The 20,980-nt window shown below is 43.2% G+C and overlaps 1 protein-coding gene across 11 annotated transcripts in view; it reads right to left on the bottom strand.

Moving 5' to 3' along the window:
- The window catches only part of NEO1 (neogenin 1), a 175,134-nt gene that overhangs the window by 151,430 nt on the left and 2,724 nt on the right, over window positions 1-20,980 (bottom strand). The window contains exon 1 of one of the 11 annotated variants that reach the window (XM_054078012.1): window positions 15,332-15,404. The exons of the other annotated variants lie outside the window; for them this stretch is intronic. Coding sequence (XP_053933987.1) covers window positions 15,332-15,389 — 58 coding nt within the window. The 5' untranslated portion in view covers window positions 15,390-15,404. Of the gene's footprint in view, window positions 1-15,331; window positions 15,405-20,980 lie in introns of those variants that run through there. 11 annotated transcript variants of the gene reach the window in all.

Here is a 20,980-nt window from a genome sequence, read left to right as displayed (position 1 = left end):
CTCACCGAAGGTTTCCTTCCCCTTAGTGTCACCTGCAGCAGCCTTGGACCTCTCTGGACATCTGCATGTAGCAGCAATAACAAACGAACCATTCTTCTCAACTAGTCTCAGGTGAGCTGAGCTCAGCAAGGAGGATGGTGAGTTGTTAAGACAGTCAACAGCAATTAATTAACGTCCTTCGTTCAAGAAACTGTCTACACCTCCATTCAAACACAGGGCAATTAAAAGCAGTACTTATGAATAAGCACTAGTCGCATAATAGCTGAAGAAAAGCCACTATTTCAAGGAAAATTGCAGAACAGACCCTTTTAAAAAGCTGTGTCGCTTCTGGAACTTTCAATTAGTGAATTACATCATAAACAACAATTCTGAAGTAAGTGAATACATCTGCCTGCAGTACAGCAAGCTGCTGCTGCCCAGGGCTTCACACCTTTACAGGGCAGAGGGTTCTGGGGACCCCAACACCCTGAGGAAATGTTCCTGTTTGAGAAGGCAGGCACCCCAACCTTTCTGACTTGGGAGATAAAAGCATGAGGTCCTAATGAGAATCCCTAGCACTTTCAAACACAAACCACAGCAAACACTACGAGGGGCTTCCAGAGAAACAGCACAGAGACTGGAGAAAACCAGCAGGCTGAGCTCTTACACAGAAACAGGCAGAAATCAGAAGCTGTTTTGGATAAAATTTTGGAACCCTACTAATGTTGACTCATACTCGTGGAAAATTTTCCACAAAAATCACCGATGCTGGCCCTGTTAGGAACTCCATGTGTGGCAAGCCTCAAACACGGTGGTATTTTATAATAAATCCCACCGAGCAGGTAGTTCTACCCATATACCGTTAGAGGCTTTGTTTAAACACAGCTAGATCCTACATTTAAACTTTCCCTTTAGGCTAAAATTTGTCTCCTCATTCAAAAGCCTTATCCCTGCCCCAAACTACATTTAGTCAATATTTACTAGACTAACATGCAGTTTAATAAATCAAATTGCTTTTTTCTTGCCCTTTTGCTTACTCATACAGAGGTTTTACCAACCAAATCTGCTACGACACAGGTCCACGCAAGCTTGAAGCTACAGGAGGCAGTACACTGCAAAAAAATTCAATACATAACCACAAGGGCCACATCAAAGTAATATAGCATAACCAGAAAACTCGCTAAGTCAAAGCAAACCCCAATTCTTTCATTAGTGGATGGGGAAGTCTATTTAAGTTCTGGCATTCTCTACTTAAAAATCACCCAGGAATCGTCCTTGGAAAGTTTGCTGCCGAATTCCTTAAAGCCTGAGTGGTGTTGGTGCCGTTGTTTTTCTTTCCAAGTTTGTAGATCCGGGTTATCAGTTCTTGAACTCTACAGCCCTAGGCCCAACAGCTTGCAAATTAGATTCAAACAAATGGCAGCTCTCCAGATGCTGGGCAATCCAAAGGAAATTGTGGATTAAGGTGAGGTGAGAGCACTCTCCCATGTCCCCACATCTGCTTGTGGCTCTCTGGTGAGCTGAGGAGAGATGAAGCAGCCCTGCACAGAATGTAGGTGGGCTATAATTTATAATAATCATATAAGCAAGCAGATGGTTTCTTTCCCTAAAATCCAGTATTTCAAGACTCAAGCGGGAAACACGTAGCATGTTACAATCGTGAGAACATCATTAGCTCCCCAGCACCAGTTTGGGGACCGGGTGAGGATTCTCACAGCTAGTGATCCTTGACTGAAACATAGATCCATGCTTCAGCTGAAAACAGATTGATCACTACTTTCGCAGACCTTCTACGCAAGTTCTCCTCAAGAGGTTTAACAAGCATCTATCAGCTCCTATAAAAAACCTAAATGAAGTATTTCAAGAAACTCTTACAGTTAACATACACTGGAACTTTATCACTTTCAGACTACAGAGGTATCAACACATCAGCAATGACAGAAGTGCACCGCATCTGCCATCAATGAACCTAGCACGCAGTTGGGTACAACCCATACTTGCCATCAGGGAGAAGGCTAAGCAAGAGGCACCAATGCATGATATGCATTGAAGAGAAAGGCAGATGGAGTTAGATAAGCACAAGAGTTCTCAGCTAGGTCTCACCTGCCCTGTAACACCACGATTACCTGCTCCAAGGATCAAATTGCAGGAATAGCAGCAAACAGTGATTTCCAGCGATTACGGAAAGTAAAGGAACTAGGCAGCACAGGGACACGCAGAACTCTTCCCAATTTAATTCTTTTCAACACTCTTCTTGAGGACTCCACAATTCTTTCAGCTTTAAGAGGTTATTAAAAATGTGAATTTTAAACTGTCCTCATGAGGCTCTCCTAACTCTTGCAGCAGGAATCTATAAATATTGGATCAAATTCCAACACCACCTCTTACATTATTACTTCTAGAATAAAATTGCTTTCAAATTTCTTTTCCTTTATCAAATTAATTTCTAAACCCAGGAGAGGGGCAGGGAGGGACGAGATGAGCCCTGCACATTCATGCTTAAGTGCTCCTTACATTGCACTGTGCCTGAAGGTCTTAAAAATTTAGAGATTACCGAATCTGGTGCTGCCCAAACATACCTTACTGCAAGCCCTGCAAAGTTTCCAGTTTAAGCAGGAAGATGTGCAGAAGGAAGAACAACCAAGTCAAACAACCTTCCAGAGTTCATTAATGATGTATTTCGGTTTTTGTTCTCCTCATCAGTAAATCAGGTTAATCACACCCCAGTTCGTTCAGTTCAAGCAAGCATGGCCAGCTATGATTAAACTGTGCAGAACAACAGACTGAGTTTTGCTCACTCATTCATAAGCTGTTAAAGCATCCAAACCCACAGAGAGGTCATAGCTAAAAAAGAACCCAAAAACCTATGTTCAAGCTATAACTTAGCTGAGCAGTGAAAACCATCTGCAGCTCAGAGATGGAAAGAGGAAGCAAGTCCAAAATGCTTCTGCCCACCAAACAGCCACCATACTCATATCACCATTTCTAGCTGCTTTAAGTAAATAAGTCAAATTTTGTACACATGCACATATATGTGGACACAGTCCCCACCTGCAGACACTCCTCAGTCTATACTTGCAAATTTTAAGCAAATTTGACAGAAGTAATTATTTCTAAGAGGCCCCACAAAATTAATTAAAAAAAGCAATCATATCAAGGAGGAAGACTTACTGCTCCCAAGAGGAAAAAGTCCACAACTTTTTAGACCATCAAAAAATCTGTATAGTACTTCAATGCTAATTACAAATACTTTGAAAGAATTATTCATTACATTGCTTGCAGGCTATTAATTACTTCTCTTCTTCCTCCCAGATTTGTGTTATAGAAACAAAACAAAGCAACAGAAACACCGAATCCTCTTTTTGGAAGCTGTACACACACACTGGCAGTCGCTGGCAACAGTGCTCCTTTTAGCCGCAGTGCCAACTGCAAGGGTACAGCGCAGGGCGATAACAGTGCTGACGGGAAGTGCCTCACCTGATTTCCCCATAAGCAGGACAGAGTCTGCAGCCCATAACCAGCCAGGACAGCTCCCCTCCTCTCCTCCAGATAAGGACTTCACCTCAGCACCTTCCCATATTCCTGTTCAAGGTGTAGCCCACAGCTCGCTACATTCCCAGCTGCCCTTCAAGAAAACTTTTACTAACACTGAACACAGCGGTTGTCTCCTCTCAAGGCAGAGGGTGACAAAGAAACCGAATGCAACCTCTTCCAGCAGCTTGGCCAGCTTCCAGCATCAGTCTGTGAACTGGTTCTGACTTTCAGAGCAACTGCCCTTGCTGCAGACAGAATTTCAGTTTGTGAAGCACTATTGCAGTGGCGCTCCTCTGGGATAATGCAGATGTGCAAACTAACTCTGACCACATCAACAGAGTCGGTCTGTCCCACTTCACGAGGCCCATCACAGGTTTGCTCTGCCAGTATCCCAGTGTCTCACCAAGTCAGGCAAAGCTTTAGGAAGAGGAAAGAGAAAATGAAGTAGCTGGACAGGGTTCTAGCGTGGTCTGTGCAGCAGGAAGCGACCCCAAAGCAGATGACAAAATTAACAGGACAAACGCTGCACTTGGCAGTTTGAAAACTATGTTCCAGCTCCCTCAATCACCTTTTGCTGGAGCCTTGCAGTAAAACGAGTGAACAGCATCAGCGCCAAATGGCAGAAGTACCACCACAAAATACACATTACGCTATCGAGAGCGGGGCACGGAGAGACAGGGGAGACAGCTGTGCGTGCCAGTGGGGTTGTTCCAGGTCACCATCCTTCCTTCACACCTTCAGCATTACAGAAGTATCTCCAGTTTCTCAGTTCTCCTCAAGAAGATGCTCAAACTGAACTCAAACAGTCATGTTCAAATACAGAAACAACTATTCCTTATCTACATTATCACATGGAAAGAGGACAGACCGATTTTCATTGTGCACTTGTGTAACACTTGCAGTTCACTAATCGTTATTCCGCCTGGGACTATGTACCTCCACACTGACAGTTCTGATTCACATTAATAAGACTAAAAGAAATCACACCTTTTACAGCAGCCAAAAAACACAATCGTCTAAAATTTTTTCTACTCCCATAGACTTCAGTTCTCCCCCAAAAAACATAAAGGGTGTTTAACCACATGAAAGAGATACTCCTTTCTGTTAAAAGCAATCTAAACTGGTGAGGATAACACACAGGACTGAGAGCGCAGCAGCAGAGTGACTCTGACCCTGTATCAGACTAACCAGGTCTGGCTGGAGGGGGACACCAAACAAAACCACATTATGGCACTCTGCCGCTAATAAAGTGTTACAGAGAAAGCACAAGGCAGGCAACAACTGCAAGGCTGTTTTCAGAGGAGAGGAAGTTCAAGTAAGTAAAAACAGGGGGGCCCTATGAAACCAGATGGGAACAGACAGAAATTCAAGTTCACCTTCTCTCCTGCCTCCTTTCTGGGGCCAGCCTCACTTTGTTCGCCTTTTATATTCCTTTCTGGTTTTCCCAGACAGAAGTACAGTGAAGCTGACAAGCTGGCTTTCAAAGCTAAAACTGGAGCAACAAGAAAATGAAAATTGGATCCATTTCTACTAGCAGTGGAGAGGACTGCACATCATCAGGAACAGCCATGAACCATTTCTCTCAGGGTAGCTAAGAACCTTTCTAAAAGCAGTACTTGATGTCACATCCCTGACAGCTAGTCTATTAAAAAAGTTTCCTATTATTGAGGAACAAGTCCTTTTTTCCAGCATGCAGGCTGGCGCTCTTGAAAGTGTGAGCCCTTCGCATTGTCAGCACACAGGAGCAGAAGTTCATGTTTCCTAATAGCTTCCTGGATATTCTACAATTGCTTCCGCTTGGGAAGTTTACTCAGTTTTTGCAGCTCCAACACCAACAATCCTTATTGGGAGGCAAGTTGCCCAAGAATATCAAAAGCACATTCCTAAAGGCAGACCCAGACCTGTGTCTGGCTCACTAACAATAGGTTTTTCTTTTGGCCTAACCTGTCGCTATCAGGAAGAACTGGAATGCAGTGATCAGGCAATGCTCGATGTCTCAGTCTGTTTATAATTCATCTGGGAACAGCACGCTCCCCGATCACAAATGGAACAGCGAGCTGGGGAGCAAGTCTGGAAGAAGAAAAGCAATACGTAGTAAATCCCCACAAAGATTGCAGGGGCAAGAAAAGGATTTCTTTCATGGTTCATGTAACCTGATGCTTTGCCGTGCTCCAAAACCTGCCTCCTTGAGGAAACAAATAATTCCCTCCAAAACAGTAATGTGTCTGGACACACAACAGATCCTTTTTGTTCTATTTTTACATAATAACATTTCACCTGTAACTGATCTTAACGTGCAATGGACTCATTACTTCATAAAATCCCACCGGACTTACTTTCTAAAGAAGTGCTGTTCTTGAAAGTAAAAAATCAAGTCACCAACACTCATCAGTCGGCAGCTTGTCAGGCTGTGGCCTTCCAGTGCTTGGTCAGATCAAAGGCAGGAGATACACTATCTACTCTTTCTATTGCTCTGAAGAACAAGAACAGTGAGTTTTGTCCTGTCATCCCACCCTTCAATTGTTCTAAAAATAATGACTTTATTCTTATAACCCACCCCCAAAACCAGCTTGTTAATTTTCAAGACCATACCCTGTAATCGTGACAGCAAACCTTAATTTTTGGACAGAGAAGACTATTTTCTGTGTATGATCAGGCAATCACACTAGTTAAGACACCTGTAACATCTTTGTACACATTACTACTTTAGACAGGAATATGTATTACATAATATTATTTAATATCAGTGTCTAGCTGCTTTTCTAGAGAATTCACTTGAATGCTGCAAATACAAAGAAAAGGGTGTTGCTTATTTAAACAATAGATATTAAGTGTTGCTGACTTACAAGTTCACTATATTCTGCACATTTAAGATCTATCTGTTGAACAAAAGTGTCTGCAGTTGGTAAGTGGAACAGCTTTGATCACAACGCCCTATGATCTCTGCTTCTCACAAACACTTCTAATTTACAGATGGAGCAGAAGGCACAGTTGCCCCGATTTTTCCCTATTAATATTTTAAGGTTGTGTGAAGCATCTACTGCACTCCCGTCGCAGTGACTGTTTCCTGCACTAGCATAGAGCCTGATGCCTGTCAGAACCCAGCTGATCACTTAAACTCTGCTTCCAGTGCTTATCTAGTGACTTCCCTCTCCTACGCATATTAATTTCTTTTAAATGTCAGGCTTATACTGCCAGAATATTTAGTTACGCATTGATATAAATGTTGATCTTAAAAGTAGGAAAAACTTTAAATATTTAGCTTTTTTAAAAAAAATCAGCTTTAAATGATACCCTGTATTTAAATAATACCCTAACGGCCTTGCGAAAAAATATTCAGATAGGATTAAGCAAAATTTACAGGAATTAATGGGTCAGAAATTGCTTGAAAATGAGATCTCAGATTTTGTAAAAATGGAAAATACTGATCATTTCTCATGAATTTTTTTCCAACTTGTTATTATTAACCAAATCCACGAGAGAAAATCACCGTAACCAGAAGTATTTAAGCGGATAGTTATGAACTATTTTGCCATAGATGTGACTCATATCTGCCATCTCCTTCACGTGTTCATCAGTCTGACTAACTCTGCCTCAGGATGAAGCCTACTCATCACTCTTGCACCACTTGACATCTCTGAAGCTCTGCAACAACTTCCACCGGTTAGCAGCAACAAGACTGTCCACTAGTCCCAAGTCTGAGTAATAAAAATGTGGCAGCTTCAACACCAGCTTTTCACTAAAGAGAATTTGTTTTAAATGCAGACAGCAGGAAAGCTCAACCAGAAGAGCACTAGGAAAGACAGACATATTTAATACATCCTGCCTGCAATCCAGAAACAGTAGAGACCCTAACATACATGCCTGTTCTCCACTACAAATAATTAAGAGCTGAGTCTCAATGCAGCGGGCTAACAGAACTGAACATACCAAGCACAAATGACCAAGAAACTGGAGAGACCAGGAGAGAGGTGACTGGAAGAAAACAAGATTTTAAGAGAACGCGCATGCTGACGTTCTGCACCCAGAGCTTTTAGCGGTAAACAGATTAATGCAGGCTCCAGAAGCTGTACTGTAAGCCTGAAAGCAGCCAAGCAGGGAGCAGAGGGAACACTGGTGCCAAGTTTCAGTAATTGATGGTGTATGATTGCACGCTGTATCTTTCCCTCAAACTACATTTTGCCTGCATAAGGTTTCTTTCTGCCACTTTTAAATTGATTTATGCTCTTCAGAACGAGAATTAAGTCTTATTTTGCTCAAATATTTAGGACTTTTTAGACATTAAATGCCACAGATTACAGAGAAGGAAGGTCAAAAACAGTAAAGCAAGATTAAAATTGTAGATAAGCCACAAATACTGAAGCAAGGCATGAACAAACAACTAGCAAAACAAGATTCCAAGAACTAAAAGCCTTATGTGCCGTCCTTGCCACATCTGGCTCCTTACTGCTAAGAAACTGCTACAAAGCGCTTCACCGCACAGGAGCTGATGAAAGAGGTCTTAATATAGGTCAGCACACAGCTTCTGGATCCAACTACAGACACTAATTAAATCGCTTGCAGTTATTAAAAACAAGAGAAAAGAAAAACCTCCAAAACAAAGGGTTTGCCCCTCCAAACAGTCCGAAATTTCTCTTCTCTCTAATTGTCAGTGGCCCTTGGTTCCAAAGCAGCCAGCTGCTGCCCTGATCCAAAACCGGCACCAAGCATGCACACTGCACATCAGCACCGGGCCCGCGGCACCCACCAGCACGAGCAAGGCTCGACAACATGTGCAGCAACACACAAAGACTGGGGTGGGCGATTTAAATTTGTTTTCAAGATACAAAGGAATTCTTTAGTTTTTCTAGGAGAACACTGGCTGTTTTGTTTGATGCTGCCAAAACCTAAAGGCCAAGAAAAGCCTGACTCTTTTCCCCTGCTGTACACAGCACAGCTCAGTTCATACAGGGTGCCTTGTACCAGCTTGTTTATGCCTTCTCTTCTGTGAAACAAGCCTTTATGTCTCCATAGTGGAAAAACCCACTGGTTTATATCCTTTTCGAGATGTATGCAGCCAATTAAATTGTAAAGCAATACCTGTTTCAAAGTCTAACTCAAAGGAACGATACATTCCGGGGCTGGGACCAGAGCCAAGGAGGTCACCTTACACCCTGTGGTCACGTGAGAAAATCCAGGTTTGGGAACGCAGTATTTTGATTTCCATATAAAGTGAAATTGGAGGTTGAAAGGATGAAATATTGTGTATTCTATGCACACCAATTGTGCTTGTTTCTCAACTGATAAAGTTAATATTCCAAGGAAGAAGAGAAGACGGTTCAAGAGTTCACAGTGATTTCAAGCCGTTCAGAGACACTCAGGAAAGCGACAACCGCCAGCAGCTCTGCACCTCTCCAAAATAATTTCCAGTCATGAATAAACTATGATGTGACCAGACTATATGCATAAGAATGGTATAATCTGCACCAAAGAACAGGGAAACAACACATTACAATAAAATCCACTTGTCAAAGCAACAAGCCAAGTAGACATTTCCATATGAAATCTGTTATGAAGCAACTGACACATTTTATTTTAATTTCCCGTTTTCTTCAAAACAAGCAGCACACATGCAAAGTGCTGAGTGCCACCAGAAACAGGGTCTGCAGCCGGGTACACGCAGCAGAGTACAGTGCACAACCAACTGCCAGTGCAGGTTCACAGCTACAGAATTCCTTTACATCCACACGGCAGCCAAAAGAGGTAAAAAAAAAACCACAGGAAAAGTATACCACAAACGTGACAAATCCTGCTGAAGGAAACAAAAAGTGCATATAAACATATATTAACATTTACCAGTGTGTCAGAAAACACAGCCCCACCTGACCAGCAGGTCCTCACGGGGACCAGCTCCAGAACAAAGTCGTATGGAAGCCCCATCAGCAGCCACTGCTTCCACGCCCACTGCTCGTGCCAGGCACCTGCCGACCACATTCGACAGCCACACCCTTACACTAAGCCAAAGAACCCAATAATTCCTCAAATAATTCCTATATTTTGGAAAGCAAGCAAGCAGTATGGCCCAAACAATGCAATATAATTCCTGTTGTCAGCACCCACCACCTTCCCAATTCCCAGGCTCATGAAAAGGTGCAACGAAGGAATCGGATTGGCACCTTCTTACCTGCCCTGTACAGCTGCTTCAGTATAGTGATGGTACTTAAGTTGTGCTTGCCTGCTCTTCAAGCTCCAGCAGCGAGCGTCATCCCCTCCCGCTCCCATCCTCTCCGGTACACCTCTGTTGCATTGGGAGAGCAGCCTTTGGCATGAGGAGGGGGTTTACCACTCCCACACAGTGAGTCTGTGCTGCTCTACAGCAAGAGACAAGTACACAGTCAACATCATTTCTAAGCACGTCTTTGAGCTAAACATTATGCTTTGTATCTGAGCCTGGCAGCACAAATCTGTATGCACGGAACTGTCTCCAGCTGATGCAAATTAAAAATGTATCCTGAAGTTCTCACGCCATGGAGATTTTTGGATGCATACTGCAAGTCTAGCAAATTCACCAAAACAAGAACTTAAGAGGGTTTTGTGACATCTGAGTTTGATTGAAGCTGTTGAGACAAATTCATAGGTTGTATTCTTCTGAATTAGTGAAGTGAATGTAATTACAGTCCCTTCTTCAGAGTTTTCAAGACACAGGGCAGCCAGCTGTGTTGCATTCTCACAAACCTCTCTGTTCAAATAAAAGCTCTGTCTGAGTTAAAAACTATATTCTTTAGCTCACATGAAAAACCCTTGCAATGACTATATACACGTAATTCCTCTGACACACAACTGAGATCCACAGAAAAGATACTTCACTGTTAAAATAACGTCCTGAGAAGTCAGGAAAGCTAAAGACAGGTCAGGGGTGTTAAAATCAATTTTTGGCACAAAACACCTCTGTATATTGATCAGCTATTCAGTTTTCAGAGAAAGAATTGACTTTGTATCGCCATCGTTAATATCTAAGGGTGAGATTCATAACACTTCTCAAGGGAAGGATACATCAAAGGGCTGTACCATCACTAATGGTTGGACAAATGCGCAATTACATTTCCACGTAACCTGTCCTTACCCTCGTACTGGGCTATGTTCCATAACAATATTTCAACTGTTTAACGTCAGATATCAAAAAAGTAAATTTTCGTGTTTAAGTCATGTGCCAAATCAATTGTGTTGACAGAAACATAATTTGAACATATTTACTTCTTAGCAGCTTTTCTGCATTTGTCTTTGGGGTAATGAGATTCATAGTATATGAATTTTTCTTGCCAAGTAAAACTCGGGATCTATTTATATCTCTGCAAAAACCTTCCAGTGTGAGAGTGAACAACGAACAAGGACCTGCCTGGACAGACTGCCACGGCAGAGGGTGAGAGGCACTGTCTCTGACAGCCACTGTGTTAGACGCAATGGTTTATGATCTTTGACTCTCTAGCATTTGTCACCACTAAAAACTGATGTAGTTCTGGTTCAGCTGTTGCACAAAGCTGGTATCGGAGTGGCATGGCAGGGCAAGGGCCCCCAGGTATAAAGCAATTAGTTGTAATCCTGGTCTTTAGTGTCCATAGTTACAGAAAGGCATTTCATTTCTTGAGCAAATAAAGCTGCATAAATTCAGCCTTTATCTCTTCCTGCAGCACAAGACAAGTGTGCCGTGTGGTGCATGAGCTACTCCTCACTCAGGGAAGGACAATCTGCTGGGCTCCAGCCCCGTCTCTCCACAGGCAGGGGGTACAGAGCCTGCCCCAGCCCAGCTCCATCCTGCCGCCACCGACGGCTGGCTGTCTCCCCGGCCCCCGCTGCGGCCTCAGACATTCCTCTGCTCTCTCAAGCAACACAAATATCGGCCACGGGATGAGAGCAAGCCTCTGAGAGAACAACCAGCTCTCTACAGCCACAGTCTAGGAGAGAACACGGGCAGCTTTGGGGCTTACAACACTGGCAATGACTAAATCACAACCCTTAATAGCCTTTCTGGAGCTTCAGATCTCTAAAAACCTCATGATACCTTTTCATTATTAAAAGTCCATACATTCCTGCAGGATGCAACCGAAGTTCATCAGTGTTCATTAAGCAGGACAGACTCTTGCACTAATATGTACTAGGAAACAGAGGACAGACCAAAAGAGGAGGCAATAGTTCCTATTTCAAACCTTGGTATAGGCACAGCCAGCTACTGTAGACACTATCCAGCTTCACGTGGGAACAGTCAGGCATTAAACTGGTTTAAAGAAGAGGGAAAGGGTTAAAGTGGTTTAAAACAAGCACTGAGGAACAAGAGGCACTAGAGAAAGGCTCCAAGCACGGCACTAATTGAAAGAAAACAAACCCAAGGAAGGAGGCCCTCACTACAGCATTGAGGCTTGGATTTCCCATGCAACTACTTAGCCAAGTAAATACACTAAATAAAATTATTCAATCACAGTGCACCTTCCAGACCACATTAAGGTACTAAAGATCTCATTATTATAGTCCTCTTCACAGATTTAAAAATCCCGTCAATGTTTACTTGCAAAGCTAATTGCTGCCAGCTAGAAAGAGTGAAAGTGCTATCCTTTCCAGTTCTGGGATGGAGGAGAGTATCTTCCCCTTCCCGCCCCAGTCCTCAGGAGCCCTATTCCCCACAGAGCTCTGCTGAGTCGCTTCAATACCTTCAGAGTCGTGCAGCTTCACAGCAAGTCACAAAGCAAACACGGCCTTCTCCCTAAAGAAACTGCTTTATCATCTGACACCGCAGAACAAATTTAAAACCATCAGAGCCTCGTAAGTGCATTTTGCATCTTAAAACAATTCCCTAATTTTGCTCTGTGACAAGAGTCGTACATTTTTTAAAAACACATACATCTTCAGTCTTTGGGCTGCTGATACAAACCGTTAGGTCTGCCTACAATCCACTTTCCTTCCTCAAAACAACTGCCATACAGTAAGACTGCACGAGTTACAAGAAATCAGATGCTGGTGACATAGGTAGTTCACCGAGTGTGCTGTGATTTGAAGGTCAGCTTACCAATTCAGTCCAGCTGCTTTGTATCCCAAGGGAATCGCAGTCAGGATCAACCAGTGAATCTGGCGTTGCAGTTGCCAATAACTCAGCATGGCACCTGACACCACCAGTAGCTAAGAGGCAAAGGCCTTTTTTTGTTTTTAAAATGACCCGCTCACTCCTCCTCCACCGCTCCCTGCACCCACAGTAACCCACAGCCCTGCATCATGCACATTAACATTTCTCATTTTACAGGAACTATACTAGATTTAAGCTCCATATATTAACCTCTAATCGTAACAGAAACAATTGGTTGGTATCCCTTCACAGCCTTCCGCAGAAACAGGAATGACCTGTCTATAGGCTAAACTGGGGGAAAAAGGTTCTGTAGGATCATATAAGACAAAAAATAAAGGCTAAAATCTGTTTCTTACAGGTCCTTGCCCATTTATGAAAGCTAAAAAGGACATGCCTGAGAGTGTTATACCCAATTAATAAAGGCTGTGCACAATGAACATGAAAGCCTAGATGATCCAACTCCAAAGCACAGGCTCCATCTCCACCATGGAGTCATGACCAATGCTGCCTACAGAGTACGTTCCACAGAGAACAAAAAAAAAATTGATCAAATAGACATCCAGCTCCAATCCAGTACAGACAGACCCTTCCAGCTACCGTGAATGCCATCTTTTATCCTTTAAATTGATTTCCATAGTAGAATTAAAAGCTGGCAACAATAGCAAATAAAGAAACAATGGGAAAACACTACTTTAAAAAACAGCATTTCAGATTTGGGGCTGATAATGCTGTTACCATGAGCACAAGAAGATATTTCAGTCGAGTTGAATCAAAATAAGCCTTTAACTAGCACTAGAAGTCAGAATATATCAGATCCTGCATTGGACGCATTTGATTCCTAGCTTCTCCTCCCTCCATGTTCAGAAATCAACTTCTGTTCCATCCAAAAGCCTCCAGATTCAAATCTGAAAACCTCTATTCACATACTGTGGTGTTACCTTGCAGATTCTGCCTCCTCTTTTCAGACTGGACCTAGGTACCTATTACATCAGCTGTAAGGAATACTACTCACCCGTAGTCAAAGACAGCAAACTGAAAGGTGAAGAACACCGATTTACACCCAACAGCGCCACTGAAAACACTTCACTGGTTCCAGTATGACTCTAAATTTCCCACAGCCATGGTCTGCATGCTTTTTCTTTCACCTGCATCTCAAAACAATTACGTAAAGCCCACGCGCAGAAATGGTTACCAAATCACTGAGGATATCCAAGCCCTTTTGGGCCTCTTAGTATTTACATATTTTTCAAAAATGACCATAACTTCAAGGAGATAAGAAAAAAATCCATAACAAAAAAATACCTAACCTAAAATTAAGGCTCCAAAGCCTTGAACTAGGTAGAAGCAAACAACTAGAAGTGAAGATTAGGGTAAATAAGCTATTTTACACTTCAAACAGAAGACAAGCCATGTCAGATTCCAGAAAAGGAACCAACTTGGGAAAATCGTGAAGAAGGGCTGTCACACCCAACATTTGCAGTATACTCTCTAATAGCTCTTAATGCTAATAAAAAAAGTGCATCCCATAAAACATATGTAAGTCTGCCCTCACATGTGAATAAGAACACACTCCTGTAATTTCAGACACAATCTCCGAGCTGTCCCTTCACCAGCACCTAAACAAAGCAAAATGCATCGCACGGTTGTGTTGCGTTGGTCGGAAGAATCAGGTCTATCAGCATAACAATGACTTCTACCTCTGTACTATCATCTCTGTAAGTAAAATGGAATAACAAACTTATTTCAGAAAGCCCTCCCCCTAGGTAGCTTTGCAGAGCCACCAAAACCGCCCTGAGACAAGTGCAGTGCAGAAGGGAGCAGCCCTCTGCCTGTCCTGGCCGAAAAGCCTGAGCACACCACCTTCGTGCCAGCCTCCCAGCACATACACAGCCCCAACACTCCATCCCAACACGCACTGGTGCTGGAGAAAAACAGGGCAATGTCCCTCTATGCCATGGAATTGGCTGGCAGTCTCCACGCATCAGGGACCAATTTGGCTGCCAGGATGCTCCCCACACACCTTCTTCACTGGCATGTTGTCCCATCACACGACATCCGTCAGCTCTTATGCTCCCAACCAGGCTTCAATCCAGTGTTATCCTCACCTGATTTCACTGTCGGTACAGGGGTGGTGGCAAAAGCTCTGGCCTCACAAGGCTACACTGCTATCAGTATGTGACAGACTCAGACACTCTAAGCGATACCCTCATAAGGTTTCCTCTGTACTCAGAGCAAGTTAAGTGACCAGCGCCTTCCAGGAATCACCAGGTCACTATCACTCTCAGCAAGCGTAACTTACTCAGTAGTTTCAGATTCCTTTTCCTCAACGCTACATATCTGAAGATGAAACTTGTAGCTTTATTCCCACTTCAGAATCAGTCAGACAAATGAAATTTCAGGGCGAGAAGGGAGTAATCAACGCAAACAGTAATTAAAGCTACACTGAATTCATCATTAATCTAAAGATGAACTGCTATGAAACACTTCAGTAGCAATTTCAGTTAAAAAAAAATAATGCACACTTTCTGACAAAATTTTACTCTATAGATATGAAATCTACATGTTACAAATATATTATAATATTAAAGATCAATATGGTGACAGAAGCCATGGGACATATTTTGTTCTTAGTGCTTTTCATGTTCAAGTACTGAGCCAATCTCTGCCCCCAGAAAAGGCAGGCTGGCTTTCCCTTGACACTGTTCCCCTATGCTCCTGTCACCTCACCCTTCCAATAAGACCAGCCATCATGCAGGCACACGGAGCAGCAGACCAGGGAACCCATCCAGTTCTATACATCCTCTAAACATGCTTGTGAAAGCAAATGGAAGGGCACAGGATGCAGGTCCTCCTCCTTTAATGGCACTGCCAGCTTGAAATGCTGAAACTAAACACATGAAAACAAGATTAACATGCGGCAACTACTTCAAATCTGCCATGTTTCATATCTGCCCAGACATATTTCTGGTTAATGGATTCACAAACCGATAGCAACATACCTGAATTTTCTGCTTCGTAAGCACTGACAGCCCAACAGCAAAACCACCAATTCCAGCTGCATGCAGTACACTACAAACTGTTTGGGGGTCCTATCACACCAACAAATGTTTTAGATGCAGTTTTCATACCTCCTTCCCTGTTGTTTTCAAACAGGCTTTATAAACGACTTTTGGAAATAGTCCATCTTCTTGTTAATACCCAGTTCCCATCTCTGTTACATGCTACACTGCAACAGCCACTTGTTTCGAGCAGTTACTTAACCAACGTGACAGTAAGCCCTCAAAGCTACACTCCCCTCTCGGCACACGCTCCAGAGATTTTAAAACCCATGACAAGTCTAATGACTTAAATGGCTCTTGGCAGCCTGCTCTACTTTTAGAAGGAGTATCCCAATGCCTCTATTTGTAGCTCTCTTTCTTGCTAGTTATTTTATAAGGTTTCAGTCCATGAACCACAGAGCAATGCTAAAGGAGATGCTCAGGTTCATTAACTACAGAGCAAATTGAGGGTGATGAAGCCCATGCAGAAGACCTGGATGTCCCCTCAGCCCAAGCAGAAGTGAGCTGCCAGATACCACCCTGAAAACTGAGCTGAAAATGGACTAGATTGCCCCAAGCGCTCCAGTCTGCAGCAGCTGCTAGCAAAGTCTGCAATACAAACACCTCTCTGCCAAAAGTAAGGTAAAAGAAATCTGTGTGTATCCAAGCATGCTGGTCCAGCTTTCACATCACAGACAATGCAGTGAAGAGTGCAGACACAATAATACTCTACGTGTTCATATATTCACAGAAATGCAAAGACAAACTGATCTTCCATGGCTCAAAATAACTTAGTAAAAAAAAACACTAAATAAAGAGAAAGTTTTATAGAAACACACTCGTTACCTGGCAGTAGACTACACACAGAACATTAAATAGATGGAGAAAAGCACACCATCCCTTCCAGACAATATGAAGTCTAAATTAATTATTTTAATAGGGAAGAAACCCCAGTTAAACCTCCATTGGTACAAACCTCAGACTACAGGTACCATACACACAGTAGCCGTGCTGCTACATTCACCTTTAAGTCAACAACATTGGACACATGCCAAAAAAGCTAAAAGCACATCAAACAAGACAAATGTATCAAAGTATAATAATGGAAGAGAACTGTGCCGGCTACTGACACATGCTTTGACCCAGCACCACAAAATGCGACAGCTTCAAGACATGTAAAAAAGACATCAAATACGCAAGTGAAATATTAAGAGCCCACATATGTGCAAAGGCAGAAAGCTAGAGTCAGAAACACTCAAACTGTCTGTACTTTGCAGCCAAAGAGAAAGATAACAACACATAAACAGGTGATGAAGTTCACCAGAGCTCTACTGATGGAGCAGAAACACAGCCTCACCAGATCCCAAGGGGAGAGGAGTATACAAGTCATTAGAAAACCAAGAGAAAAGTGAAATCAAAGAAGCAGAGGGCAGAAGTACAAAAGACACAAGAATCATGATTCACGCTGAACAAGACATCAACAGGCAGGCCAGCAGCAGCAGCCAAACACTGAGGTTTCTTTGGGATGGCTCTCCAGTCACCTTGGGTGGCCTGGAGGGCTGAAATGCCTGGTGGGCCCGCAAGACCTGGCTCAGCTCCTCCACGGAGCTAACATGCTGCCTGCGCTTTTGCTGCTGATCAACTGAAAATGGCAAAAGCACACAGCTCTGGGATTTTTAACACAACAGTAAAAACATTAGGAAAGCAGGGCAAGATTCACTTCTATATGGGTATCTTAACTCAAATCTTACCCAATTAACTACAAAAGACAGTTATCTACTCACATTCCTCTAACAAATGAAGTACTGGTCAATTTAATCACAGGACAGTTTTTCCAATTTTAAAGGCCCTCTGGAAATAACTAGATGACGACAGGATATCAAAACATGTAAGGCTTTGGTGAGGCACCAAGTAACTGAATCACCAGAACTCACCAGGGCAAAGCCATTCCCGTGAGCTAACACCTACCTGAGGCACTAAGGAAAAGACTAGCAACAGATTCACTTTGCAAATGAAGAATTCCAGCACAAGTAGAGCGTGTGGATGACTTCAGTCCAAGCAGTACCAAGTCAGCTGCACAAACCACCGCACAGCAAAGGACATTCACTGCTAATGCATGCAGAACAACATGCCTGGAAAGAGAAAAGCTCTCTAACGTGCAAGTCACTGTTTCTTAATCACTTACCAATTCAAGACAAGATCTCTTACTAAGTAACTATAAAAACCAGAAGACAAGAGGAACAGGAAGGATAAATCATTGTCCCACCACACATTACCTGTACATTCCCTCCTAACAATGCTACACTCAGCCCTGCTCAGTGCACACCACAAAACCAAGGTTAAGCCGGGAAAGACCAAAGACTGGCAACTAGATTCTGTCAACATCATAAAACAAACAAAACCTGATGGTGTTTGGGGGCCAGCAGGTTCCTGAGTTGGGCAGCCCCCTCCCAAATGGCACCTTTAGGGATTCGGGATTTTTTTTCCCCACTAACATCTCTAATCACTTTCCAGTATCCCAAAATGTCCAGAAACAATGAGTGGAGTGATATTGTTTAGCTACAGTGTAAAAAAATATACTCTCCTTAGTTTGTAGTAATGTGCTGCTTAATCGGATTGTTAGAGGGACATTACATAGCTTTTATTAAAACAAAAATTAAATCTCATCACTTTCTACACAATTCAAATACCTTATGGTTGTTCCATACTCTGGGGAGTTACTCAAACTCCCAAGAAAGTTTAGCAGCAGTATTGCCAATCCTCCACTGCCTTTGATTGGGGCAGCTTTCATTAAAAAAAAAAAAGCTATTTAAACTGACACAAAAAAGGTTTATCACTAATTGATCGTCTGTTTATTTTGTGAAATTAAGATCTTCTCTTCGGCTTGAATACTAAATGGTAAAAAACACTTAAAAGTAAAGCATCTGAAACACCACATAAAGCTAGGGTTTCAGTTTTCCTAAAGAACTCTGTGCCTGTATACACACAATGGTGCTTATCTGTTTCTATGGAATTAATCAGGATTACCACTTTCATCTTGGCAATTTAGCTGGAGAACTAAATCAATAGCATCCAATCAGTAAAATACGGCTGTTGTTTCATCAGGGCTGAGATTTTTCTCTGTTTTCAGCCTGGCGGCCTCTGAGCACCACCCCGACCACCCGGGGTGCAGAGCTGTGTGCCGTCCCACCGCCCCGAGCACAGGGCAGGGGCTCTGCACCCGGCTGGAGCCAACACTGCCCACCATCTCAGCACACCCCCCCCCAGCCCCATGCCAGGACTCCTTGCTTTCCCGGCCTTGCACACCCAGTTCCCACCATTTGTAGGGAAGCAACACAGCCCATCCTGTAACTGGTGCTGAAACTGGGCACAGGATGATCTGTGCTCTGTGCCCTGCAGCCATCTGAATCCTGAGCCGGTTAAAGAGCAGCGGGATGAGGCCTCCCTCCCACCAACAGCTCCACACTGGGACAGACTCCTCATGGAAAAGGAGGTTAATTAGCTATTGGCAAGAATTTCAGTTACGCTTCCTCATGGACAATACAAAGTGAAACCTTAAAACTCCCAAACGATTAGAAAAGTGAGCTACAAACACATCAGCACACCTTTTACACATGAAATTGTTACGCCAGACTAGTGATGGTACAAGAATTTGTTTCAAACCGTGTACCAGGCTCCAGCTGATGCTGCACGGTTAAGCATTTTTACAGTTTGACAGTTGTGGTTCAGAACGTATTGTATTGCTCTGTCCTTTCGTAAACACCCACTCCATTTCCAGGCTCACTCCTGCCCACTCTTCTCTTCTGGGCAAGGCAGCAAACCTGAGGGAGGTGCCTACACATTTTGCAGACATTTCCAAACACCTCTGGCTAAGGATGAGGTCTTGTAAATAAGAAGGTCACCCCATCACCAGGAATAACCAATTACTCTCGTTTATATGAAGAAAAATGTAAAGAAAATGTAACACCCTTACTAAAGCCATGCTGAGAAGTCAGCAGCGGGTGACTGAGCCAAGGGATTGGGGTTTATTTTTAAAAGATGACGACTCCATTTTTGCTCACTTTTCCACTGTGATAAACGCTGAGCACAGGTGAGTACACATAGCTCACAATTCTGAAATGGAAATGTTACTTTATTAGGACAGCTTCATTAGCAAGTCAAACCACTTTCTCAAATGACTAATGACACAAACTGATGCCATAAAAGCTGTGTGCGACTCGGGTCCTTCTGCCGAGGAGAGGTGACAGCGCGTTACCTCAGCCCCAGTGAGGGGCAGCCCGACTCACAGGTTATCAGAACAGAAACACTCCAGCACCGGCACACCAAGGCACTGCAGCCTATGGACAGCAGCGTGTGTGCGGTGGCATGTGTCTCCACACACCACAGGAGCAATGAGCAATCTGTTGGCTTCCCTCAGATCATAGGCAACACCCGGAATACAGGAGGCCGGCACATACCATATTTATACGGCAGAGTAATATCAACTGGAGATCCAGCCTCCAGTGCCTTGGGATGTAACTGAGACCTGGATAGTTCTGCCCTATTTTTAACTTGTGATATATTTAGAAATAATCAAGTGCATACAAAACAGAAACCAGTTATGACCTTATGTTTCTAAGAGATCCAGAAGATTGATGCTCCAACCTTCTCTGGCTTCCAACAGGCTACTCCCTCCACCCAGAAGAAGCATCCTACAGACCCACACATGCTGCCAGTGCTCTGGAATCAACACATTGCCAAAAAGGCCCATGCAGTGCCGGGAATCTCGTGCAGCTTTCATGCTCACCAATTTCTAATAGCATTGGATTGCAGACCTCCAAAACTGCCAGCTTGCCCTTTACAACAAAATTCATGTCGATTCCAGGGACTTCAAGAATAGCAGGGAGAGGCAGAACAAATCTCCTGCCTCTGAATAATCCAACTGCCAACCTTAATGGTGGGTATAGGTTATCACAGCTCTTCTATTGAAAATTAAGTGACCCCCACTTCCATTTTATTCTGAATAATGCAATCCTGTATAGATCAAAGTTCTTACATTAATCTCAAGGCGCTTTCAAATGGTACGAGAAGCAGGATTTAGCTCCAGTTGCTGCTTCTTCCTTACTGGGGATTTTTGGAGTTTTACTCCCTTGGTTAAGTGCCGCAGGCGTAATACCAACACCAGCCACTCATTGTACCGTATCTGCACGGCGACCAAACAGGCAAGGGAACACCCCATTGCTCACAGGTACACAAATAAACTGAGTTATACAGTTTTTTTTCCTAAAATAATTCATCTACGCTCTTTTCTTCTTCAGAGAGCAATGACCAGCTATTTATAGATGGGATCAAATGTCGC

This window comes from Cuculus canorus, chromosome 12 (genome assembly GCF_017976375.1).
Source record: "Cuculus canorus isolate bCucCan1 chromosome 12, bCucCan1.pri, whole genome shotgun sequence".
Classification (NCBI taxonomy): Eukaryota; Metazoa; Chordata; class Aves; order Cuculiformes; family Cuculidae; genus Cuculus; species Cuculus canorus.
This window is presented reverse-complemented; position numbering and strand designations above follow the sequence as displayed.